Here is a 26265-nt window from a genome sequence, read left to right as displayed (position 1 = left end):
CTAGCCCCTGCGCCATGGTAACAGAGCTAGGCCTTGTGCCAGTCCAACAAAGCTAGCCCCACTGCTAACAGATGTAGATTGTGTGCCATGGTTACAGAGCTAGTCCTGCAAGTAAAGAGGACAAATAAATAATAAAACATTTTAGAGAAGAGGTTGGTAGTTTAATTCTGTGAAGCTGCAGGGTGTTGTTTCTTTCCGTACTGAAATGTATTTTTACTTGATTAAAAAACTTTTCAATGAAGAAAAAAAAAATAAGAGTAAAGTTTACTTTTTTTTATTGTCTTTTTTTGTGTGTATTTGTTTACCATGAACAATGCCACCTATTTTTATGAGGCAACAGTTCTTTATCTTTCCTTTAGATTGAACAATTCAGGTGGAGAAAGAGGAGAGTAGATAAAGATAGGCCAATGGGTAATGCTGCCTGGGCTGCTTGTTTTACAGGTTCTTTGCCGTCAGATGATGGTGTGACGCTCAGCCTGTCTGTGTGCTGGTTTTACTTCCTGGTTTTCTAACTGCTTTGTGGTACCCACATCTGGTAGAGACTGTTACCCCTCCCCAACAAATTTCCCCCGTTTTTCTTTCTTTTTTTGCACAGCCAGGGTTGTTGGTGAGGCAGTGAAGCCAGCGGAGCATATCACACTTGGTACTGCTTTCACAACTGGTTTTGCATAGTTGTGTGTTGGTGTGTGTGTGTGTGGGCTCTTGTTTATCCATTGTACCACCAAAGTGAGGGCCATCTGCTGGAAGGTGAGGACATTTTCCTGGTGAATTGAATTTAGGTTCGACTCAGGGTTAGTCATGTACTGCTAACAGTAATGGTTACGGTTAGGTCAGGGTTGGGCCATACAAAGCATTGAAAATTAATGGAAGTCAATGCATGGTCCTCACAAAGTAATGTAATTCACAAAGATGTGAGTCTGGTTATGTACTTCTTCTGAGTAATGTTTAGCATCAGGCCATAAAACAGAATGAAAATGATTTGAAATCATTGAGAGTGAATGCAAGGTCCTCAGTAGGAAGGTAAAACCCTGAATGTGTGTGTGTGTGAGGGAAGAGCTTCAGAGGTATTCATAGATGCGGTTAGAGTTGTGTGCAGCTACATGAATGAATTAACTGAAGCTTTCATTTTTAGGACAGTGTGTGTTTTGTTATCTCTTGGTGTCTGTTGCCGTTGGTTGTTTAATTTTTAACCCATCAAGACAAAATCGAAGAAAATAAGCTGTACTTTATACACTGGATTACTGTTCTGACGTAGTGGTGTGATGATGATGATGATGATGATGCCAATAACTGGTATAGTAGAAGTTGGAAAGAAGAAAGCATCTGTAAATACAATAAACCATGATCATTTTGAGGGGTCTTAGTTTTTAACATTACTCAGGCGAATGTCACATGATAACAAAGAAAAGCAGTATTTTATGATTTATCCTTCCAGTCAAGGTCACAAATTTTAGTGTTGTATAAAAAAGATTTGGGAAACTTTAAGGTATTGATCAGAAATTCCTTTTTTTATTCAAAAGACTATGGCTAAAACTAATACTGCTGTGTGCCAAAGCTTTACATTATTAGTCAACATCCAGTTACGAGGATCAATCATTAACCTAAAGATTGAATCTTATTATATTTTATGATCTGCCTAACTCAGGCAGAGGCTAAATGTTATTTAATCTTTTGAATGAGTGTCCTTGGTTTATGGACATGGAGTCTGGATAATCCTAGTAAATTAGATTTTTTCTGGATACTAGGAGACCTTTTTGGATATTAATTCCCCGACAGGGAGAAGGGTAGAGTCTGCTGCTCACAGAGGGCTCATAGTCATTTATTCAAAGGGACTTGTATACATTTATTCTGGATAAACACTGGATATAATCAGGGTTCTGATAACATGTGAATGAATAATCCCTGAGCTGTGCTGATTAGAGCCTGACAGTTACGGTAGCTCTGAGCGATTAGAGCCTGACGGATACACTAGCTGTGAATTTATAAGGTCTTTGATGATTCAATCAGCTGATCAGAAGCTTGTTTTTCAGGGAACATGCAGAAATACCAGAGGTAGGAGGTAGGACCTTGTTATTGCAAAGCAGCAGGGCTACAGACCTCTCCGCCGTGTAGCCCTTCTTCACATTTAATAGTGCAAAATGCAAAATTATAAATTTGCATTTGACATCAAGCCGCATCCTGTGCCTGACTTGTTCTCTGCAGAGGAACCATCAGCACTGTGCGTGCATTGGGCTTACAGTTGTTATAAAAAACTTTTTCCTCTATGGATCTGCACCATAGAGAAACAAAAGGAGACAATAGAGCATATAACATCAGCCAAAGGTGTTATTATTTCTAACGTGCAGAAATCTAAGCTGCTGACAATAAAGTAGTTGAAGTTGGTTTTGTTTCTTTGCTTTGCCTCAAAACTACCTCTTGGCGGAAAGTTTGGAAGATTGCAAAGGCCCATGACTGGGGGGGTGGTATAAGATGTGTTCTGCTATATATTTTTAATAAATTAAGAAAATCTAGCAGTAAAATAAATGATCTTATTGTCCTCACTGAGTTTTCAGTAGTAAACGGCAAAACAAAGCATGAATATATTGAGCAACCAGCCCCATGATCTTGCAAGAAATGGTTTGGTCCTCAGGTCCCGCCTTGGTGCAACAGGTTCCTGTCTGCCAGCAGCAGTTTGCTAATACTAGGACTTAAATGCCACACGCACGTAACTTGACAGTGACAACAAATAAAACATGAATAAAAAACTATGTAAATAAACAACAGAGGGGGGAATGTCCATGGTTTAGGATTGCAGCACCTCAAAAAAACAAAGTCTGGTTTTTAAAAAAGAACAGCAAGAAAGGAGAAAGAGGAGAGACTGCAGAAACACACAGTTTTCCAAGACAGGTCTGTTACTGGAGTAGTTCAAATGAATGGTAGATTATGAACCTGTTAAAGGAGGATTTTCTTTTTACTGGTGGATCATCTAAATAAGTGGTCCTCCTAATTGTCAGTCATTCTGGTGATATGTTTATGTAAGGTCGTTACGTGCACGTCCCCAGTTATTTTTTTTGTGCATGTGCACTTTCAGGTGTATATGTGTGGTGAAGCTCGCATGTCTCACTGCAGTTCTTTGAAAATGGTCAGGGTTGCAAGACAAAAAAGTGTCTATGAAGTTTATGAGAAGAGAAAAAAATGCCTCAGAAGAGGCAGATATGTCCCAGAATGCTTTGCCCAGAGAGCTCTCCTTGCAAAGCATTATGGGATTAGCTGTCACAGTGATAAAATAGACAATAGACAATTGCTTCTAAGTAACAAATGTGATCATTTAGTGAAAAAATTGGTTTGCATAACAGCTGACTGATTGCACAAGACTCCTACGTTAAGTCTGGAGCACTTAAAATGTGAGTAAAGACTAGAAGTAGGAGAAAAATGATGAATGCCACATTTTCTCCTGAATCACTGTACGAACGATTAGGAACAAATTTGTTCATACAAATGCTTCTTGCATGAGGCCCAGTGTCCTGTACTTCTGATGCCGTCTAGTTGGAGAAGTGCACCGGTCCCTCCTGCAGCTACAGAACCCCACAGCATGATGCTGCCACCCCTGTGTTTCACAGCTGGGATGAAGTTATTCCACCTTTTTCCTCAAAATGTCTTTATGTTCAAACAGTTCAGTTTTAGTTTTATCAGACTGAAGAACAAAAAAATGATGTCCTTTTCCCTGCATACATTCGCAAACTAATCTGACTTAATATGTTTGTTTTCGGGTAATGTCTTGTTCTTTCAGCCCTTGTTGGTCCAGGATGTATTTCACATTAATCAACTAACCAGGGTCAGCCAGCATCTTTACCAGATCTATGCTTTTGTTCTGGTATGCAAATTTGAGACCATTTATCTTTGGGACGCCAAACTTGTCTCCTATCTGAGTGCTGTGATGACTGGACAGTCCTGTGGTGTTCATACATGTGTGTTATTGTTTGAAAGGAAAGACTTGGCTCCTTTAGGGATCTAGAAAACTCACCGAAGGATAAACCCTCCTTAAAGGTCCTCATTTCTCTCCCTGACATCTTGGCTGATTTCTTTTGACATTCTTCTGTTGTTACGCAGCCAGACGAAGGGTTTTAATGTGCCTTTAAAACATCCACAGGCGGGCCTTAAACCAAATCTAATGTCAATAAACCTTTTATGGTATGACATCATGACCCTGATATCCTTAATTTACAAGATTGGTGACCAGCTGAAACTATTCTAATCCACTGATCATATCTACCGATGTAAAGGTCTAAAAGTCAGCTGTCTTGTATAGTTAGCAAGTTCTATTATTTCACAAGTATTTTTAAACTTGTTTCAGTAAAATAACATTGAAACACCAAAGGTATAATTATAATACTATAAAAACTGTTATAAAATAAACACATGTGGGTTAACATTTGAGTGACTATGTCCGATTTATTAAAAATCTCTGATTGGTCAGAAAATCCCTACTTTTGTTATTCTGACATTTAGCATATAGAAATTATTTTGGTCATTCTAACAGACCTTAAATATGAAAAAGTATTCAGATAATTGATATCTCATAATAACTATGATGGCAAACTCAGTTTTGCATTATATCCTGGATTTTAACTGTTGGATTTTTACCCCTTAAGTGTTTTTTCTTCAATATTGAGACTGATCCTGATACTGAATCAGTGGATCTCTGGGTTCAAACTTGCTTCAGTTTTAGTCAAGATGTTGATTCCTTAAATCAGAGGCTTTTTGTTGGGGTAACAGGGATTTTCATGGTGTTTCACAAATAAACCAGGCATCGAAACAGCTGCAGCAATGCTGTTTTGGTCTTACCTGTAACTAAGAACCACATTTACATCTAGATCTATCTTTCGATCTATTGAACCCTATTAAAACACCCAAGCAAAAAATCCTTCTAAAACCCTCTGGACTCTACAGGTTAGAAGGAACAAACACTAATATAGTTATTATTAACAATGTTCAGCAGTAATGAAGGAAACAGAATTTGATTTCATAATTATCTCCTAACTTTTAAAAACTTTTATTCCTGGCGGCTGCTTCGCGGGGTCTGGCCCTCTGGGGCTCGGTTGGGGCTCCCGCCAGGGGAACGGGCGCCTCTAGGGCGTCTGTTGTTTTGGGTCCCCCAGCGCTTGCCTCAGTGCTCTGGGGGGCGGGTCTTTGGCTCTTCACAACCACTAGTGAGCATTTTTCCTTTGGATAAACTTTACATGCACAAGTGCACTCTCACAAACCACTACAGGTGCTTGGTTTCAGGTAGGTACTTAGAGATTCACTTCCATACAGAAAGCCCATATTCTGATCTTCAGCTTCGACAGTATACATGTCAGATTAAATAATACCACTTATACTTCAACAATAGTATCAATGTGGTACTTTAGTACTTCTTTCTTTTACATCTCTCCTTGCAGGTGATGAAGCAGACTAAAGATGTTTTATCTTTGTCTCCCTTTTATCTCCTTTTTCTTTCATCCTTTCTCCTTTTTCCTGTTTCTCCTTTCCTGTTCTACTTACAGTGCAGTGTCCATATAATCTGCAATACTCCCTGCATGATTTATAATAAAGCTATTTACATGCATAAATCAAGCGGAATGCTATGGCGATAGCCCTACTACTCCAGTTGTGAAAGTAAAATCTGTTGGGCTCTTTTTTGGCATTAAGACATTTATTCTTATTGCCACATTGCCAGACAGGAGACTGAGGAAAAAAATAAATATAACAAATAAAAACTGGCTGGAAGGTTGATGTGATATGATTAGTTATTAGATGATAAGGTATACATACTGTTCCCAACAACCTCAATAAGTTGTTGTATTCATGCTGATTTTGCACAGTTTCTACAGTAGTGAGTTAAATAACAGACAGCTGTAATTTTGCACATCTCTGATGTTGCTTCTATTTTTGAAATATCCATTACTGTAAAAAAGTCCATTGCTGTATATTGGTTAGTTATTTTCCAGGTGCACAGTATTTATATTGTTAAAACATTTTACAGCACAGTATTTCATTTATTTTGTTTTTTAATCTTCACTATTATCTTATAATAAGCTCAACATTTGTGTGACCATTTTTTCTAGAATCTTTTTGCTGCTGCAAACACCAGAATTTCCCCATTGTGGGACAATAAAGGGATTTTCTATTCTATTCTATTCCATATTGAGTAATAGAGAAATGAGGATTAAACCACTGGAGAACAGTGAATGTTGCTTCCTGGAAATTCTTGAGTATAAACATGTAGACATTTGATCCTAATATAAGTTTTAAAACAATCCTTGGAGTTATTTTGGCACATAGACAATCCAGTATATGACATTATAGAAACATAGAAATGCACCGTATGGGGAAAAAGGGCCTTATTAAATGGAGTCTTTTCAAAGGGCTGCTTTACACAGACTCCCATAGCGTGTAGGGCTGGTTGAAAGCAACAGCTGGAGCTAAAGTTAGAATATGAGGCAGCTTATTTTAGTTAGCAGGGTCCCTTCCTTTGGAACCAGCTCCCAGTGTTAGTCTGGCTCCCTGACAACATGTCTGCTTTTAGGACTCAGCTTATAAAAAGCCTTGTAGTTAGAGCTGCGTAGTTTGCCCAAGCTATCTGTAGCCATGATGCTACATCCCACCTCTGCTACCTTCTCTTTAGTTCTCAAGCTAAACTAACTCTTTTGTTGTTTCTGCATTCAGCTTTTTGTGCCATCTCTGGTTCTTCATTTCTTCTTAGAGGCCACATCTGGCATGGCTTTCCTTTCAGTCGTGTCTCCTTCCTGTCGGTGGGCATCGACTGGGCTATAAGAACTTTTTGCCCTCTCTCAGTGTACCGTCTTTCATCCTGTAGCCATTTTGTCCAAACCTTTAGCCATGTAGGAAAAAACTGTAAGGAGGAAAGTAATGAGTAAATAAAAATGCAGGAACTCATTGTTTTAGTTTTTCTTGATCAGCAATAAGGTTTACATGAAATATTTCAATGAGTTAAAGAAAAGAGTATTTTTCTCCTTAGAAATGGATATGTCTAGGAGAGATACAGGACTAAACACTGAAAAACAGGCCCAGCTGTATCATCTATAATCCAAGATGTTGGTGGCAGCAGCACAGCTGATATTTCTCTCCAGGATAGAGTTACAGCCAAACAGGAACAGACCAGATGAAGCTACTATGACAGGAAAAAGAAATAAAACATCTTACCAACCACTCAATAGTTTTTAGTGGGCTTATGATAAAGATACTGGTTTAATAATGAAGCTAACAGGGTTATCGTTAAGTTAACAGGCTTATAGTGAAGTTAAATGAAGTTAACAGGGCTTAAATGAAGTCATAGGATTATCACAATATTGGTCCACTGAGGTCACGCCAATAACTGTACTATTTAATGTTTGTTTTACATTTGGAGAAAACCTCAGGTTCAGTTATTCAGTCAGGCCCAATCTTGGCTGAATAAATCACATTTGTTGTATTTTCTTTGTTCTTTAATCTCAAAGCTTTAGACCTGGATGTGAAGACGTCTCATTCCAGCAGACAGACTCTCTCTGAGCAGCTCTTCACTCAGGAGCTGCAGAGCAACCCTCCTGCTGGCTTTGTTGACTTCCAGCACACTGAACACCTCTCTCAGGGACCTCATAGCGGCCCCCAGGGGACGTTCAGAGCTTTTGACTGCCCCAGCATCGAAATCACCTCTATTGCCCACAACAATCATGCCGAGCCTGGCGGTAACCTGGAGGTTTCAGCGGAGATTGGAGCAGAGGGGGGCTACCCTGAGCTATGGTGGTCCAGAGACCAGCTCTACTTGCCTCTGGACGCTTGCTATCGGGAAGCAGCACTCAGCCCCAGTCCCTGCAGCAGCCTCTCCTCCAGGAGCTGGATGTCTGACCTCTCTTCATGCGAGTCTTTCTCCCGAGGTTGCGATGATGTAAAGGGAGAACTACAAGACTCCGCCCTTCTAGCTCTGGGGTCCCCAGGATGTGGGGGCGGGGCCTTTGGAGTGGAGTTATGGCAGCAGAAGTACCAGCATCCATCAGCTTTCAATCCAGTGCCATCCCCCTATCAGTCACCTCGGCAGTCACCTTGTCACTCTCCGCGCACCAGTGTCACAGAGGAGACATGGCTGAGCCGGCGGCCTGCCTCCAGGTCAGTAGACTACATTCATTCATTCTTTCCAGTAACACTTTAAATCTTTTTTTTCCTGTTGGTTTTCCACTCTGACCCTGATCTACTGGGATCCCAAACAGACACCACCGCATTTTCTGCGACAACAGAAATTCTCCTTATGAGAAAGCCCAAAGCAACAGTTTAACACCAACATAAAGACTAAATAGATGCAGTAACAGGAACAACCATCCGGTTTAGTGTTGATAAAGTGCATTGTGGTAAATAACATCTGCGGATCCTCACCAAAGTAATTTCCACATAGCAATAAGCATAATATATTTAGCATATTCCCCATTTACCTCATCTCCCATATGTCATTCTACCTGGTCCTGGTTAGTAGATCAGCGTTGTGCTCACTATCAAGCTTTAATGTTTTTAAACATGACTATCCTTTAGTAGATTATGCCTAATACGGCATAATATGTATAATCAATGATAATCAATATAATCCTCATTCATTGGATTATGTAAACAATACAATCTGTAGATTACTGATTTGATCCATAATGTGACCTAAACTCAGGCTGATTGGAGCAACGCCTACATGACCAGAGTTCACTGGTGACCATGTAGTTGATAAATGCTTTTAGTTTTTAGGTCAGAACGGACCACTTGGGTCTATTTGAAGTCTCCATGGACTCTACTTTCTGCATTGTGGAATCACTGGAATCTGGTCTGATCAGCTTTCCAAACCATGTTAATGATCCCATTTTGTCCATCATTCAGAGCAGATAGGCGACCCGTTCAAGGTTGCTTTGGATCCCTGTTGTTTTTTGTTGATTGTGGAATGAGAATGATATGAAATAGCTGACTTTCCATCACAACTCATTAATAATTTAAAGTGTGGCTGCAGTTTTCCATGAATGACGCAGATGTTCCACTAAGTTTGTAGCCTGACGTAGTCCGACTCAATTCTAGTCAGAATATGAGTCTGATACTGCTCCATAGAGCTGTGATTATGGGGCGTGTTTCGAACGAACCAGGAAAAAAAATGCCTCTGCACTCAATTGGATAGATCTACAGCCAATAAGAGCAATGGAGTGCGTGACGTATGTTAAGCGATGCATAGTTGTTGTCAACATAAATCAAAGCGTGCAGTTGCACGCCTAGAATAAGAAGATGAGACTTGATCGCGTTTCTTTGTTCCTCTTTTAAAATTAATTTGCTGTCGATATCTTCTAGAACAGACCTAATAGCAGAATCTACTCACCTAAACTCTCCAGCGGCAGCCATTATTGTTGTCACCCAAGCGCGCTTTGGTCACGTGGTTGATTACGTTACTGTTGGTCATCTGTCCATCATCGTATAAAGCCCGCCCTGACAATTTGATTGGGTCGCCTGACAGTGGGCGATAATACTCGCGCTACTATGGAGCAGAGCTAGACCGAACTTCCCGACCTCAAACCTTGTGGGCGGGACTAAGTTCGGAATGGCACCCAGGCTACTAAGTTTGTGGGCCTGGGTTAGAACCAGCCTTTGCTTTGTTGGGACCTGTATATTTATAGTCCCACACAGCAACAGACCAGCTTTAAGGAATTGATGAAACTCCAGAAAACGTATCCCTTTAGCGAGCATTTATCTTATTTTCTAAGTGAAGTAAAAGATGACTGCAATAAAATTAAAGATCCATAATGAGCTTCCTCTCATAGGCCGTCATCCAGACCAACATCTCCTTGTGGGAAGAGACGCCACTCCAGTGCTGAGCCCCGTGGCCGCTCACCATCTCCTCATCACTCACCTAGCCCCACCCCAGGTACCTCTCCACGGGGAAGCGTGACTGATGAAGTGTGGGTTGGAAGCCCCGCCACTGCCCTTGGATCCCTCCTCATTTCTGGATGCCAGGAGCTGGATGTTCCTTCTAAAACCAGGAGGACATCTGGGAGCCACCTTGGCCTACTTATGGGCCAAGGAGACCCTGGTCTGGAGACCTACCAGGATTCTCCTGGAGAGGAGGGACAAGAAAAAGCTGACCTTGCAGAGCTCTTCCTTCATGTGCCTTCCCACTACGACTGGAACAAACCCAAATCTGGAAACGCACCGTTGTTTAGGTCAGTGGTTCTGATTTCTCTGTCCTTCCCTTCTTTGTATAGAACGGCTGAGAGGGGAGCTCATTCTTAATGCATCAGGAGAAAATAAACTTAAACTAGGTCTCTGGTTGTTAACATTATTGTTCTTCTAGAGTCTGTTTAGATTTTAGTCTTATTACTGATGGAGGAAGCTGAATGATCCCTGGTTCATTACTGCTCATATTGTTTCACTCATGGATGTTTTTTCTAATTAATATTTCCCTCCAGTGGTTTATCGCCCCCCCCTCTGGACTGGCCTCTGCCCAGCCAGTATGATCACATCAGCCTGAAGCTGGAGGTCCAGCCCCGGTCCTACCACAGAGCCCATTATGAGACCGAGGGCAGCAGAGGATCCATCAAGGCAGCTGCTGGAGGACATCCTGTCGTCAAGGTACGTTCAGGAGCCACAGGGCTGACGGAGAGTTTGGTTTCAGTTGGTAGCAAAGAAATGGCCAAAAACGAAGAACTGCATTTGACAAAAGAACAATCGGAATACATTTACACCAACAGAGGAATCTGTCTGTGGTTCTGTAAGAACCATGTTCTATGTCCTCTAGAACCCTCCAAGCCCTTAAGGACCGTGTTTTATATATTTTAAAGGAACCCTTTTCTACGGTCTAGAAGAACTCCGTTCCGTATCCTTGATAACGTTCTATGTACTTTAGAAGAACCCTGTTTTCCTTCTTTACAATTCTGCTTTATGTCCTTTGGAACCCGTCTCTATGTCGTTAAGAACTGTTCCTTGTCCTTTAGAAGGACCATGTTCTATGTCCTATAAACCCCTGTTTTAAGTCCTTTAGAACCCTATTCTACGTCCTTTAGATAGAAACTAACCTGAAAATATCAGAAAACAGGAAACTGGATCTACTGTACAGATGAACCCTCTAAAAACTGGTTACTTAACCCTGTATTGGGTGCTGTAGTACAGAGTAATATTAGAAATTCTCTGTCTAGAACATATATACTAATTTAATATTAAATACAAACATGAAAGGGTAAACTATGCACTATATTAAGTTATATTATTTGTTCGGAATCTTCATACTACAAATCCAGATCTGATTGTTGGTTCTTTAGCTCGGTTTTGTCAGACCTCTGCCAGGAATCTTGGTTTCGCTTTCGACAGCTGTTTAAAGCTAGATAAACAAGTTAGATCTGTTGTTAGATCAAGTTTTTATCACCTGCGGATTTTAACAAAAATTTAATCCTATTTTTCTTTTAAGGACTTATCCATGCTTTCATTACATCCCAATTGGATTATTGCAATTCATTATATAGAGGCATGAATAAATCACAGATGCAGCGACTTCAATTGATCCAGAACGCAGCGGCTCGGCTTTTTACTGGAACCAGGAGGCGTGACCATATAAGGCCTATACTGGCCTCTTTACATTGGCTGCCTGTCTTTTACCGAATAGATTTTAAAATTCTCTTATGAACTTATAAAGTCTTAAATGGATTAGCTCCTCCTTATCTTAGAGACATTTTAAAATTCCAGTCTGTGTCGAGAAGTCTACGCTCTAATAATCAACTATTACTGACAGTTCTTTGGACTTGACTTAAGAGGAAAGGAGATCGGGCCTTCTCTGTTGTTGCTCCAATTCTGTGGAACCAATTACCTCTTCAAATTAAATCCGCCCACAGCCTGGATCATTTTAAATCTTCTTCTTCTTAAAACGTAGTTTTATTCTTCGGCTTTTAATTGAAGCAGTGTTTCACATTCTGTTTTGTTTATTGATGCTTTTGTCTTTCCTGTAAAGCACTTTGGTGCAGTTTTATACCTGTTTTTAAAGTGCTATATAAATAAATTTGATATTGACATTATATTGTTTATTAACCTGTGAATTGAATAGTTTTTTCAAAGGAAGCTAAATGTGTTGAGATGTTTAGTTCTGCATCTAAGTAGCTGTTAGCAGAGAGGTTGTGTAACCTGTAACCTGTTTTTGGGGGACAGGAACAACACAGTCCAGCTGTAAACATTGGGATGACAGATGATGAGCTCCAGACGTTTCCCTTTTGAAAGAGGAAAAAACAACAAATAACGTGTTCTTGTTTAGTTTTTTTGTTGTTCATGTAAGAGGGATGCGGTTTGCATGTTGTTTATCAGATGTGGCATTCTCTCTGCAGTTGAATGGATACAGTGAGCAGCCTGTTCACCTGCTGGTGTTTATTGGCACTGCAGACGACCGATACCTCCGTCCTCACTCCTTCTACCAGGTCCACCGAGTGACGGGGAAAACCGTTACCACCGTCTGCCAGGAAAAAATGATGGACGGCTACAAAGTGCTCGAGATCCCTCTACTTCCTGAGAGCAACATGTCTGCCAGGTAGAAGAGGCAATCGCACCACAATAGATTTGGTTTCTTTCTGTGTTTAAAGTCGGACTGAAACTAGGAACATCTTTCTGCACTTGAGTGGAATCCAGTTCATTCAGAGCTTTATTAAATAGTCTAAATTCTGCCCTCAGATTGGCTGTAAATTTACACTACTGAGTGGGATGATTTTTATTTTTAATGATCAATAAAATAACAAAATACTTTAAAAGAAAATGGAAAAGTGCAATAAACAACAGGGAAGAACTTTTTTAGTTTGTTGATAGCAGTTCTTCTAAAGGAGGAAGGATCTGTGATTCCACTTCTTTATGCACCGAGGCTGCAGCAGACATTATTAAAAGCAGCTCAATCCAACAGCGGTTCTGATGTTTTGGGCCTGCGTTGCATCTGGGTGTGTCATGGAACGGAGCTGACCTTTCTGATGATAACTTCTTCTCAGAGGTAGATAAGCTGCTGCTTCTACAAACTACAGATCACAAGATGGATGATGGTTAATGCCAACACATCCATCTCTGTATCAGTCAAAGCTAATGGCAGCACTTCTCTGCTGGCATCAAAGCTGTGCAGGGAGTTGCTGTGACCCTGAGAGGCAGAGGGACTTTAAACTGGTTCCCTCCACGGTTCCCTCTGGTAGATTCTTGTCTTCCTGTTTTTAATATCCTTCCTACTGTTTCATTACCTGAATGTTTTGTCTGATACCCTGAAGAGCTCCGTGTAACCTTTAGATTTAAAGTAACCACACCTTTTTATTTCTATGTTTCACCTAGCATCGACTGCGCCGGCATCCTGAAGCTGAGAAACGCTGACATCGAGCTAAAGAGAGGCGAGACGGACATTGGGCGGAAGAACACCAGGGTCCGCGTTGTATTTCGAGTCGCTGTGCCTCAGCAGGACGGCCAGATGCTGTGGCTCCAGGCAGCATCTATTCCTGTGGAGTGCTGTGAGTGGATTACGGCAGCTTATCAGGATGAGCTACATGCAACAACCCAGATCATTTTCTTTTCACCATCTGACATCAAATCAGAACGATTAACTTTTCCTGCTGTGGCTGAGTGAGGATTTTGAATGACCAAAGGTTCTGGTTTGTGCTGTTTGCTACTTTGATTGGATTACTTTGCTTTTAAACGGCTTGCCTAACCCAGATGAAGCAGCTTTGGTTGTAATTATCATGTAAGTTAGAATGATCATTTCAAAGCACAGTTGAATGCTTTATCACACTTTTTAAAGCTGCTCAAAGTCAACTATCAACTTATATTAGGAAATACAGCCTTCAGCTTTACAGAGCATTCGTTTGTTATGGAGCATCAGTTGTTTTCTAGAACAATACTTTCCTTCCCTGTGAGAGTGTCGCCCATTTCATGACGTCGCTGGAACAAAGTCTGAGACCTCTCACAGCTGAAAACTACATTTTTGCAAATTAAGCATGAGCTGAAAAAGACCAGCTGCTGTCCCAGTGCAGATTAGGTGCTGAAGCAGCCACTCATGTAGAGCAGAAATAATGCAACGCTGCTTCACTTCCCTGCTGCAGGTCAGAGAAAGCGGCATTTTGTTAACTGAGCAGGCACAGCGCAGTCAAAGGTAGATGCGTAGTGGAGGACTTTTCAGCATAGAATTGTCTTAACCAGTTATTTTTTCCTGGAGGGGGACAGGGGTTATGGTGCTCAGAGAGAAGAATTTAGGAGGATTACTCTGACATGCAGATGTCTCCTTGGACCTGATTTTTATGGAAAAAAAACAAAAACAAAAAAACAGTATTGGAACAGTTAGTAGCTGACATAAGTTGATCCGTTCAAACACCTTAGGTCAAATGTTTTTAAATCCAAACACTTATCTGTTTCTTTGGTTTTTTTTGTTTTTTTTTTATCCTGGAGATCAATGATACCTTAAACTTAGTCTTTTTGAGTCCTAAACTATAAATCAAAAAAAAAAAACTGGGGTGTCTGAAATGGCTTAGGGTTGTCCCAATCCGATATTGATATCGGATTGTGACAACTGATATATTATATCGATATATTAGCCAGAAAAACAGCGTATAAAATCTCTGATAAAAAAAAAAAACGAGGAGATAGTGCTAAATCTAGGAATTGGATTTATCGTAGTGGTGTGTCAGTGTCATTATTCTGTCCTCGGTCTGCTTGTTGTTCCTGACAACAGTTTGTGCTTGAGGAAATGTTCTTGGTAATAAATGGATTGAGTCGATATTAATGCATAACCCTGACAACTTCTGTAGAGAAACCTTGGCCAATTGTGTTTAGTGATAATATGATCAGAACTCTGAAAAATTATTTTGAAGCAAGGTAAACATGAGGGCAAGTCTCATTCTTCAATATCCCATTAAGTGTTTCTAATATGCTTTACTGGAATACAATATTTAGGTCAGATTTTCTATTTTTTTTCCACTTTTACAAATCCATAGAAATACTCAGACACACTTGTCATATTAAACTAATCAGGTTTGTGGTGGAAGAGTTGGTTTCTTTTAGATTTATTAATGATTCAATTGAATTCAATTTAATTTATATAGCGCCAATTCACAACACACGTCATCTCACCATTTTAGTAATGTCAATTGATAAAACCTTTTCTAACATTCTACAGTACAGAATAGGTCATAAAAGTGTGCATGATTTGTGCTAATATCGTATCTCGTCAATATCGGTATCTATTATTTCTCAATGCTACAATATTGGTATCTTATCGGAAATAAAAAGGTTGTACTGGGACACCCCTAATGGTAGTGGAGCTGATAATAAGGATGGAGTTGATTGTTTAATAAATTGGTGTGATCCGACTTGGGGGAAAGAGGCACTGTTCGCTCTGAGGAAATACAGCTGCTGTCTTAGAGAGAAGAGGATGAGGAAGGATTTTAAGGCAAAGCTGTTGTCTTCCAGCCCAGCGATCAGGCCAGGAGCTTCCTCAGGTCGACAGCTTCTCTCCAACCAGCTGCTTCATAGATGGAGGAGAAGAGCTGCTCATCACTGGATCCAACATGTCTGCTCAATCTAGAGTCGTTTTCATTGAGAAAGGCCCTGGTGAGATACATTTCTGCTTTAAAAGGAAATCTTTAAACTGTGAGGATTTTCAGTTTGATTAATCAGTTTCTACCCATGCTTCAAAATCCTAGATGGAAGATCACTTTGGGAGGTGGATGCCAGGGTTCTATCAGATAAGAGTAATGAAGTGAGTAACTCTTTCTAATTTCTTTACATCTATGATTAAAGTAGGAACATCTATGATTCTTCAGCAGTCCAAATCTTTATCTTCCACTCACTTCCATGGCTGCATAAAAAGTTGGATGGAGAGACACTTTACCCTCCCCACAATAGAAAACTGCTGGATCAGGGCAGCAGAGGGAACTCTGGGTCATTCTGTAAACTCTAGTGAAGACTGTGACAGAATAGATAAAGTTGCTCAATGCAGAATCAGACCAAATGGAATCAGACAAAGTAGAATCAGACCAAACAGAACCAGACCAAACTCGTGTCCTCACCAAGTTTGTTCTTGAGAAGAACGCAGGAAAGTGTGGACTTGGTAAGAACGCGAGCACACAGCATAAATAAGGGTCAATTGGAACAGAACCATACTCATGACGTCACCACATGCTTTGCTCGTCAGGAGCTGCATTTCACCTCCTGTTATTAATGGTCTCTAGATAATAATAAATTCTTACTTTTTTCATTTATTGGGGGAATAATGGTTAACACAGTCAAATAAACACAAATCAAATGAACATTTTGCCAAATAAAACAAAAAAAAACTTGCCATTGGAGCCAGCGGTTCTTCACACATGGCTATGCTGAGAGAGGGCTGCTGCAGACGGGCTAACATTAGCCCTTGCTGCCATTACCCTCGGTGCTCTGCTGGTTGCCGCGGTCCCCTCATCTTCAGAAATGTTTTTTTAAATCATGCACTAAATCAATAAATGGGCCATATTGTGACGCTTTAAAGTATAATGTTCTCGCCTCAAATGATCTTAAAACTTACTTTTATTGAACAACGGCAACAGAAAAGAGAACTTTTAACTTAATACCCCGAGCTCTGTGAGCGCTCCACTAGAAGCTGCTGCTGCCGAGGTGCATGCTGGGACAGCTGTCAGACTGGAGAATGGACAAGTGTGCTCTGATGCATACTCGCTAAATAGGGAGGGGCGAGAACATTATCCGGGGACTTTGCCTGTTCTCTACCTGATGTTCTTCTGAATTGGTGAAACAGTACTAGGGCTGAGGCTGATGACGTTTCACGAGTACACAAGCACATGAGAATGCACAATTACACATATTGAGAAACAGCCAGAATCAGACCAGAGAAATTCTGCAGTTGTTTTCCTCCAATCAGAAGAGGAGATTCCAGGGGCTATCTTCCAATCACAGCGGTTGTCTTTAAAAGTCGGTTTATGCTTGATGCATCTGTGAGGTCAGCGCACTGACATGGACGGTTCTATGTGGAAGAAAACGGTGGCGAGGGTTCTAAGTATCTACTGACATCTTATGATTTGTTCCAGAAGGTTCTATGATCAATTATCTGTTGACAGGATGCTTTCAGTTTGCTCCACACTGCCCCCTAGAGTCTATCAGCGAGGAACAGCTGCTTAGAATATAAAACACCACAGATGTTTATGAGCAATGTTCTGCTCAAACATGGGTGCATGAAGCAGAAACGACCTCCAATCCTGTGTTTGGAGGTCGTATCTCGTCCTGAGAGCTCAGACTGTGCCATGTAGTCAGGAGAATGGCTGAAATAGTAGCAGACCATCATAGTCATCTGTTTCTTCCAGATATCTTTAGCTCAGAACTGCAGAAACTTCTAAAGATGAATCAGGAGAACCTTCAAGAACATCCAGAGTTGCACTGAAAATTCTAAAACCTCTGATTGAAATGTCCCACCATTGTTTATACTCAGAAAGAAACATCAGGATAAAAGCCGAATGAGGAATGATCTGTTGTATGGATCCACCAGCATCATAACCTGTTTTTTGTTTTCAGTCCAGGATCACGGTGGAGGTCCCCCCTTATATGAAGAGGATAACGTCCCCTGTCCAGGTCCAGTTCTATGTCTCAAATGGGAAGAGAAAGAGGAGCCTGATGCAGAGCTTCACTTACCTGCCTGGAATCAGAAGTCCTCCTCACCCTCCTCCTGTGGTCAAACAGGAACCCTGGGAGTCTGAGCTCCTCTTCTGTCCAGAGCCCAGCCTGCTGCCATCCCATAATGCCATGCTCCGCCCAGATGGAGCTTATGACCCTCTGCATGGTCTCCCTCCCCAGAACTCTTCTCATCAACAGCATCCTGCTGCATTCGCTCTGTCCCTTCAAGCATTGCCGCTGTTCCCTCAGGTGCCTTCAGCACAGTGTCAGACCATGAGTTTATTTTCAAACCAGGCTCCAATGGCTGCTCAGTCAGCTCCAAATCATGCACAGGTGCCTTCTCCACCCATCCCAAGCCCAAATGTCCCCCATCATGCCTCTGCTGGTGGTCCTCCCAGGAAACTATCTGGAAGCCCCAGGAATACTCTGGATCCCTCAGGAGAAGTGCTGCATGTCAAGGAGGAGCCTAAGGAGCAGCCGGTTCTGGGGTCCTTGGGCTTCCAGGAGATCACCCTGGATGATGGTAAGAACCAAACTAGGAACCTAAATCTAACCTTTGACCTCCTTAGTTTTCACTAGTTGGACCACACATTTCTCAGTCTGGGACGTCCATGTCTCCAAATCGCAGTCAACTTAGGGAAGCAACACACTGTTGCCTAAAACTCTCCAGAACAGCAGCTTTTTGGTTTAATGGGTTGACAGCTAGAGGTAGTTCAGAATCAGAACCTTGGCTCACATGATTATGCTACTGCTGGCTGGATTTTACTAGATCCTGTCAGGTATGCTGAGAGGGAGAAAGATGAACGAGATTCTCGCCTGACCTTTGCTATCATCGCACTGGATCAAAGCAGCCCTGAGGCTGATGAGGTCTTTCCAAATACAGAACCAGCCGCTCTGAGCACTGACTTGTTTAGGAGTCTGTCCATCGGTCCTGTTTGCNGGGACTTTGCCTGTTCTCTACCTGATGTTCTTCTGAATTGGTGAAACAGTACTAGGGCTGAGGCTGATGACGTTTCACGAGTACACAAGCACATGAGAATGCACAATTACACATATTGAGAAACAGCCAGAATCAGACCAGAGAAATTCTGCTGTTGTTTTCCTCCAATCAGAAGAGGAGATTCCAGGGGCTATCTTCCAATCACAGCGGTTGTCTTTAAAAGTCGGTTTATGCTTGATGCATCTGTGAGGTCAGCGCACTGACATGGACGGTTCTATGTGGAAGAAAATGGTGGCGAGGATTCTAAGACATCAGTATCTACTTACATCTTATGATTTGTTCCAGAAGGTTCTATGATCAATTATCTGTTGACAGGATGCTTTCAGTTTGCTCCACACTGCCCCCTAGAGTCTATCAGCGAGGAACAGCTGCTTAGAATATAAAACACCACAGATGTTTATGAGCAATGTTCTGCTCAAACATGGGTGCATGAAGCAGAAACGACCTCCAATCCTGTGTTTGGAGGTCGTATCTCGTCCTGAGAGCTCAGACTGTGCCATGTAGTCAGGAGAATGGCTGAAATAGTAGCAGACCATCATAGTCATCTGTTTCTTCCAGATATCTTTAGCTCAGAACTGCAGAAACTTCTAAAGATGAATCAGGAGAACCTTCAAGAACATCCAGAGTTGCACTGAAAATTCTAAAACCTCTGATTGAAATGTCCCACCATTGTTTATACTCAGAAAGAAACATCAGGATAAAAGCCGAATGAGGAATGATCTGTTGTATGGATCCACCAGCATCATAACCTGTTTTTTGTTTTCAGTCCAGGATCACGGTGGAGGTCCCCCCTTATATGAAGAGGATAACGTCCCCTGTCCAGGTCCAGTTCTATGTCTCAAATGGGAAGAGAAAGAGGAGCCTGATGCAGAGCTTCACTTACCTGCCTGGAATCAGAAGTCCTCCTCACCCTCCTCCTGTGGTCAAACAGGAACCCTGGGAGTCTGAGCTCCTCTTCTGTCCAGAGCCCAGCCTGCTGCCATCCCATAATGCCATGCTCCGCCCAGATGGAGCTTATGACCCTCTGCATGGTCTCCCTCCCCAGAACTCTTCTCATCAACAGCATCCTGCTGCATTCGCTCTGTCCCTTCAAGCATTGCCGTTGTTCCCTCAGGTGCCTTCAGCACAGTGTCAGACCATGAGTTTATTTTCAAACCAGGCTCCAATGGCTGCTCAGTCAGCTCCAAATCATGCACAGGTGCCTTCTCCACCCATCCCAAGCCCAAATGTCCCCCATCATGCCTCTGCTGGTGGTCCTCCCAGGAAACTATCTGGAAGCCCCAGGAATACTCTGGATCCCTCAGGAGAAGTGCTGCATGTCAAGGAGGAGCCTAAGGAGCAGCCGGTTCTGGGGTCCTTGGGCTTCCAGGAGATCACCCTGGATGATGGTAAGAACCAAACTAGGAACCTAAATCTAACCTTTGACCTCCTTAGTTTTCACTAGTTGGACCACACATTTCTCAGTCTGGGACGTCCATGTCTCCAAATCGCAGTCAACTTAGGGAAGCAACACACTGTTGCCTAAAACTCTCCAGAACAGCAGCTTTTTGGTTTAATGGGTTGACAGCTAGAGGTAGTTCAGAATCAGAACCTTGGCTCACATGATTATGCTACTGCTGGCTGGATTTTACTAGATCCTGTCAGGTATGCTGAGAGGGAGAAAGATGAACGAGATTCTCGCCTGACCTTTGCTATCATCGCACTGGATCAAAGCAGCCCTGAGGCTGATGAGGTCTTTCCAAATACAGAACCAGCCGCTCTGAGCACTGACTTGTTTAGGAGTCTGTCCATCGGTCCTGTTTGCTGTATTTGTTTAGTGAATTGCATTAATACTGAATGGGTCTATTAAGTGAATAAATCAGTTATTGAAAGAATCATTTAATGAATGAATCACTCAGGGAATAGATCTTTGGCCCAATCCTAAGCACTAACCGTCTGTTTGCGCGTTCCCAGGGAGGGTCTGACATATTAAGTAAGGAAGTGGTTCCAGAAAGCGCCGTGTGGCTGCAGGTTTTTCTTTCCAACCAAGCTATGGCACAATAGACTCCAGTCATCTCATCAAGGCATCATTTTCAGATTGGACTCACTTTAATAAGGAATTAACTATAATATCAGATTACACTCATTTTAAAACTTTTGTTGTCATTTTTCATATGCACAGTATATACAAACCGAAATTTTGTTTTGTTTCTTAAAGTGCAGCAATTATCAAATGTAAACAGTGTGGGAGAAAAAACATGGTGCAAAAAAACACATTGATATGGAAGTTCAGAGCATTAAATATATATATGGTGCAATTATGCAGTGTTAAAACTAGAACAACTGAATAATCCTGTCATCAGACTGATGAAAGTGGCTCTAAATCAGATTAAATTCCAAATAATGTTTGATGCTGTATTGTATTTTACCCCTCGGAGCGTTTCTGCTGCTTAGTGTTGGTGAGCTAAGCTAATATTAGCCCTGTCTGCTGTGAATGAATCTGGGTTGGACGATACCAGCTGTCATCCCGACCGGCCATCAGCCTGGTTCCCAGCAGCAGCAGCTGTTCTCCCATTTGGGAGCCCAGTGTTTACTGGTGCATGCTGGGAGCTTCCAGCATTGCAGTTACTGTACTAGCCATAAATATGGACATGCTCTCATGGTGCATCAGCAGCATTCAAAGAGATATCGTTTTCCTGGACAAGCTGTGAAGTCTGCAGAACCGCGTCTACATTAGACGGTAGATGGACCAATGATCTGGGTTTAATATTGGTTATTTTCATTCATTATTGGTGAATATTTTAATATTTTTCATGAGAAAAAGATAATGTCTCAGAAAAACAGAAGTAAAATAGGTGAACTGGTTTCCATGTTCTACTCCGATCCAGGGTCAGGGTTACATAGATGATAAAACGGTGTCATAAAAAATGTTTGGGTCTATTCTGAACCTGATGCCACAGTGTAAACAGAAATCCAGTCCCTACCAATGGATAATTTCTGGGTTTGTTTAAGTATTTTATCATAGATTTTGATGGACGAGGTTTCCTTCTTTTTCCTTCTCAGACAGGGCCAAATGTGAAGCTAAATTACTGCTACCTTTCCTAACATAGAAAGTAGTTTTAGATAAACCTTAAACCCGTTGGCCTCTGCAGATGGCTGCTTACTAGGGGTGTAAATCACGTCCATCATGGCGATTCGATTCAGTATCGATTTCCTGACCCAACGATTCGATTGTTTTCGATACTCAAGAATACACCACGGTACGATTCGATTAACTGTATTTCTCTTTTTTTTTTTAACACCTTACAGGCTAGACAATGTTTCAAATTTGAAATAAATCAATGAAAGCTGTAATATAGTTATGCATTTTTTTTGAGAAACAACAGCAAATAACAGAAGTAGAAAAGTTGTACTCCACCTATTCCTATTAAAACCTCATTCACTGAAAAACAATAATACCCCTGCGTTATAGATTCTGAAAGGCCCTGCATCAAAAAATACTGCACAAAATCAGTGCAATGAGTGCAATGCAATACCCTGACTCCAGACGTCCCCGCCCCCTCCACAGACGCTCCGCTGCTCCTCTCCCAAATTGTAGCTGACCGCAGCTACAGAAGAGCGAGGTATGCGAGACCCTGTTTCCACCTGGATCTCCGCTCTTTTTGGCCCTCATGTCCCTCTGTCATCTGACTAAACTCGCCCCCACTTCCTCATCGCCTCGGCCATATCTAGACCCTCAGCGTATAGCGCGGACCACGCTTCAATATTGAGCATAAATCCAAAATGTCTGTGTCAAGCTTACTGCAACACACTGCTGTAAGAGGATAACTAGGAAGCAAGCTAGGATGGCAAAATAGGTTTAGCGCCACCGCAGCACGGGAGGGAGAATTACGTCCAGGAGCAAATGGATAAAAATAGACCGGAGAAAAAAAAAAATGAATCGATACTCTTGCGGACGTATCAATGCATCGAATCGTCGGCTGTTGGATCGATGCATCGATACAAAACGATTATTATTTACACCCCTACTGCTTACACTGAGCCTGATTCTGCTGAAGGCTTCTCCATGTTAAAAGGGAGTTTTTCCTCTCCACTGTTGCTGTATGCATGCTCAGTGTGTGAGGGATTGCTGAAGAGTCAATAACTACTGCCTCTAGCTGTCCATCCAGGAGGATAGAATCTTGGGAAGTCAATGACAGGATGCAATCAGCTGGTTTCCTTATATATATATAAAAAAAACATTGAACCTTTAATCTGACTAATCTGGATCTATAAAGTGACCTGAGATGACATGGTGTGAATTGGAGAAATGGAAATAAACAGATTTTTCTCCCTGTTTCTAATAATCTCTGGTTTCCTGCAGTGAACGAGATCATCGACAGAGACATCGGCACAATGAGCAGCTGTCTGCAGCCTGACCAGTGTGACCAGATCAACCAGTACAGCTGGGAGCACAAAGCCGCCCCTCAATAGTTCTAGAAGCTGGTTCCTTCGTCTGATTCTGCTGTTTGCACAAAGTGTCAAACTGATCTCCAAGTGCCTGAAGACCCATTAGCAGCCTGCAGCTCATCTCCTCTGGGTTCTGTTCTTCATTTTTCTCAGGAAGAAAGCAGCTCGTAGCTAAAAGACATACCAAAGATTAGAATATTTATAAGACGCTGTAATCTGTCTTTAATCCAAACAAAGATTGATTAAGACATCATTTGATGTTTTTTAAGGCCAGTAAACAAACTTTATTTCTGGATGTGCTCCATTAAAGTCCCATTCAGACTCCAGCAAAGCTTAATTGAAGCTCCAAAGAAGCGCTATTTTACAGCTCCGGTGAAACGCCATTAAAGCTCCGGTGAAACTTCCGTAAATCTCCATTAAAGCTCCAATGATCCTCCATTAAACCTCTAATGTAGCTTAATTAAATCTCCAGTGCAGCTCTTTTAAGATCCAGTACAGCTAAATTAAAGCTCTAATGTAACTCCATTAAAGATCCAGTAAAGCTTCATTAAAGCTCTAATGAAGTTCCATTAAAGCTCAAGTAAAGCTTAATTAAAGCTCTAAGGTTCCATTAAAGATCGAGTAAAGCTTCATTAAAGCTCTAATGAAGTTCCATTAAAGCTCAAGTAAAGCTTAAAGCTCTAATGAAGTTCCATTTAAGCTCAAGTAAAGCTTCATTAAAGCTCTAATGAAGTTTCATTAAAGCTCAAGTAAAGCTTCATTAAAGCTCTAATGAAGTTCCATTAAATGTCTAAGGAAGCTCCATTAAAGCTCCAGTGAAGTTCCATTAAGTCTTCATTACAGCTCCAGTTTTTTGCCACGTGGATGTTTTGCTCTGGATGTTCAGCCTGACCTGCTGTGGTGTTTCTTTCCACACAATATATGCTGAGGCTGAAGTAAAATAAAGAATCTGTGAAACAGAAGTTCAATGTTTTTCCTCTTTTCTTTAGTTTTTAATCTGTTTAAACCAGATGTGGCGATCAAAGCCCAGTTCTGAAGGCACTGAGGATTCTTGTTCAGGGTTCGGTTTGAAGTGGACCTGCTTGAATCTTCCGCGGTTGAATGTTTTCTTCTTCCTCTTTGTGGCGATAACTCATTTAAACAAATGTTGGTCTGGGTCTGACTGAACCCAGCAGAACTCCTCTACAGGAGACTCTGATCCTACCGTCCAGCAGCTGGCTCTGCAGCTGTAAATCAACACCGTCCCAAACTCCAGCTGGTCCTCTGCACCGCCGTCCGTCCTCTGCAGCAGGCTGACCAGCGCCGGCATCAGCTGCAGCTCAAAGACCCGAGGTTCTCCACAGGAACCACATGTGGGAATGAGCCGACTTAAGCTGGGCGGTGGCTTGGAGATGAAGAGCGGCGTCCCGTGGCGCTGGTAGCGCAGGATCTGCTGCGGACACGTTGAGATTGTCTTCATGAACCTGGAGAACACATGGTCTCCATGTCTGGCTTTGGTCTTCTCGTACTTCTCCTCGCCGCCGCCCTCGTCCGACCCCCGCACAGCTACGCCCTCCCTCCTCTCGTATTCTCTTAGAAGCTGCTGAGCGTGCTCCAGCTCGTCATCCTCACCGCCCAGCTCTGACTCCTCCAGCACGCTGATGAAGAGTGGCCGGTAGACGGGGACATCTTTAGGTTCTACCAGACTGAGCCGCTCAAGTCCAGAGCTGACATCCATCTGGGAAACGGGTCGACCCACTGGAGGAGAACAAGATGGGAGTCAGAACAGCTCAGTGGTACCAGTTACCATCAATCACAACATGATCAGAACCTAAATGTCAGCTGAAGGTGGAACATTGCCTGACCAATCAGAATGTTTGGATCAATGATGTCAGAGGGTATTTTGGTAAAACCAGGAAGGTCTGAAAATTCCTGACGATTTCTTTAAAGTTTAAATTAAAGATCAACTGTTTTCAGATTCTTTGGGATTTTCCAGATTCCAAATTTCTGGGATGTATAATTTGAGAGAAAATATTCAATATTTAACGAGTGAAACTGAACGATTACATGAAAAGGATCCAGAATTAGCTGCTTGGATCCTTGTTTTCTAAACAGACGGATCCGTTTGGGAAGTCATGCGAGAAACATCTCCTACCCTGGATTCCTCATCTTCTGTTCCAGATAACTCCTGATACTGAGATGTTCCCTCATCTTCTGGTTAAATTAATCTTGTATTTTGTTTCACTGCATTAAAAAGGTAAAGTTGCCATAGATTTTAAAGTTGGAAACATGAACAGTTTGTTGCCGAAACATTTCTGGAGAAGTTAACCAGAACAGATGGGGTGTTTGGCTTTAGAGCTTCCCAGATTGTTATAAATTAAATCAGGAGCTTAATAAAAACAGCTGATAAACTTTCATCCAGGAACCCAAAGAACCTCTGAGTTCTAGAGTTTCTGCTTGCTCAACATTCAAACCTCCTTAGAAATCAGTCCAGAAACAAAAAGGATGAGAACATTTCAGAACCAGTCTCCTGTCAGATCCACCTTCTGTGCGCAGACCTCCATCCTGAAGCTCCTCAGCTCCTCCACCTTCCTCCATCCCCCAGTCATCAGCGGACTCACACCAGTCTGTGGCCGATGGCAAAGCTCCCTGAGGCGGAGGAGGCTGGCAGGGAGCCTCCACCCACTGGGAGCGGAGCGCCGTCCAACCAGCCTGCTGCCCGCTGCAGCCTGGCCGGCAGCAGCCGAACAGGTGGAGGATCCTGTGGAAGGAAGAGCCCTGCAGGGGACAGTACACCTGGACCACGAGGGCCAAAGGGGACCCACAACAACCACACGTGGGAGACCGCGGGGCCAGAACCGGTGGCCAGTCTGGCTGCCCCCCGACTTTGTTGGTCAGAACCGAGGAGCGGAACCTCCTGGGGTCCAGTTCTCCGTCACTGACACCGATCAGAAGCTGATCCTCCGCCATATATGACAGCAGGAACCTTACACACGTAGAGAAAAGTTTCTGCCGGACCGGAAAGAGGCGCAACTGCTTCCGTTAGAGCTGTTTTTTTTTTTTTTTTTTTCAAATCTTTATGAAAGCTAAAGAATAAAGAACAAGAAACATACACAAGTTAAAAAAAATATGCCAGGGTTATGCCACAATAAATAAGTATATATAAAGTCAGAAGAAAAGTAAGAATAAAAAGATACACATGTGAACATTATATATATATATATATATATATA

General features: G+C 42.1%; 2 protein-coding genes across 2 annotated transcripts in view; one reads left to right on the top strand and one right to left on the bottom strand.

Moving 5' to 3' along the window:
- The window catches only part of LOC107099230 (nuclear factor of activated T-cells, cytoplasmic 3-like), a 26487-nt gene extending 3238 nt beyond the window's left edge, over positions 1 to 23249 (top strand). Inside the window, exons 2-10 of the mRNA XM_015397282.1 lie at positions 7479 to 8124; positions 9795 to 10193; positions 10440 to 10602; positions 12339 to 12538; positions 13312 to 13484; positions 15436 to 15576; positions 15669 to 15724; positions 17527 to 18148; positions 22968 to 23249. Coding sequence (XP_015252768.1) covers positions 7479 to 8124; positions 9795 to 10193; positions 10440 to 10602; positions 12339 to 12538; positions 13312 to 13484; positions 15436 to 15576; positions 15669 to 15724; positions 17527 to 18148; positions 22968 to 23077 — 2510 coding nt within the window. The 3' untranslated portion in view covers positions 23078 to 23249. The remainder of the gene's footprint in view (positions 1 to 7478; positions 8125 to 9794; positions 10194 to 10439; positions 10603 to 12338; positions 12539 to 13311; positions 13485 to 15435; positions 15577 to 15668; positions 15725 to 17526; positions 18149 to 22967) is intronic.
- Positions 23250 to 23986: 737 nt separating this feature from the next.
- pdcd2l (programmed cell death 2-like) lies at positions 23987 to 26020 on the bottom strand. The gene is made up of 2 exons (XM_015397283.1): positions 25576 to 26020; positions 23987 to 24790 (listed from the first exon to the last, which is right to left on the bottom strand). Exons 1-2 carry the CDS (start codon positions 26000 to 26002, stop codon positions 24186 to 24188), a joined length of 1032 nt encoding a protein of 343 aa, XP_015252769.1. The 5' UTR covers positions 26003 to 26020; the 3' UTR covers positions 23987 to 24185.
- Between the last annotated feature and the right edge of the window lie 245 nt (positions 26021 to 26265).

Source organism: Cyprinodon variegatus, unplaced genomic scaffold, assembly GCF_000732505.1.
Source record: "Cyprinodon variegatus isolate N-32 unplaced genomic scaffold, C_variegatus-1.0 Scaffold849, whole genome shotgun sequence".
Classification (NCBI taxonomy): domain Eukaryota; kingdom Metazoa; phylum Chordata; class Actinopteri; order Cyprinodontiformes; family Cyprinodontidae; genus Cyprinodon; species Cyprinodon variegatus.
This window is presented reverse-complemented; position numbering and strand designations above follow the sequence as displayed.

What these genes read in the sequence shown, in the direction of transcription:
- pdcd2l (XM_015397283.1), bottom strand. Translation starts at nt 26,002, where the DNA reads ATGGCGGAGGATCAGCTTCTGATCGGTGTCAGTGACGGAGAACTGGAC. An exon ending in TGGAGGTCTGCGCACAGAAG is followed by an intron (nt 24,791 to 25,575) that starts GTGGATCTGACA and finishes GTTCTCCTCCAG; the next exon opens with TGGGTCGACCCGTTTCCCAG.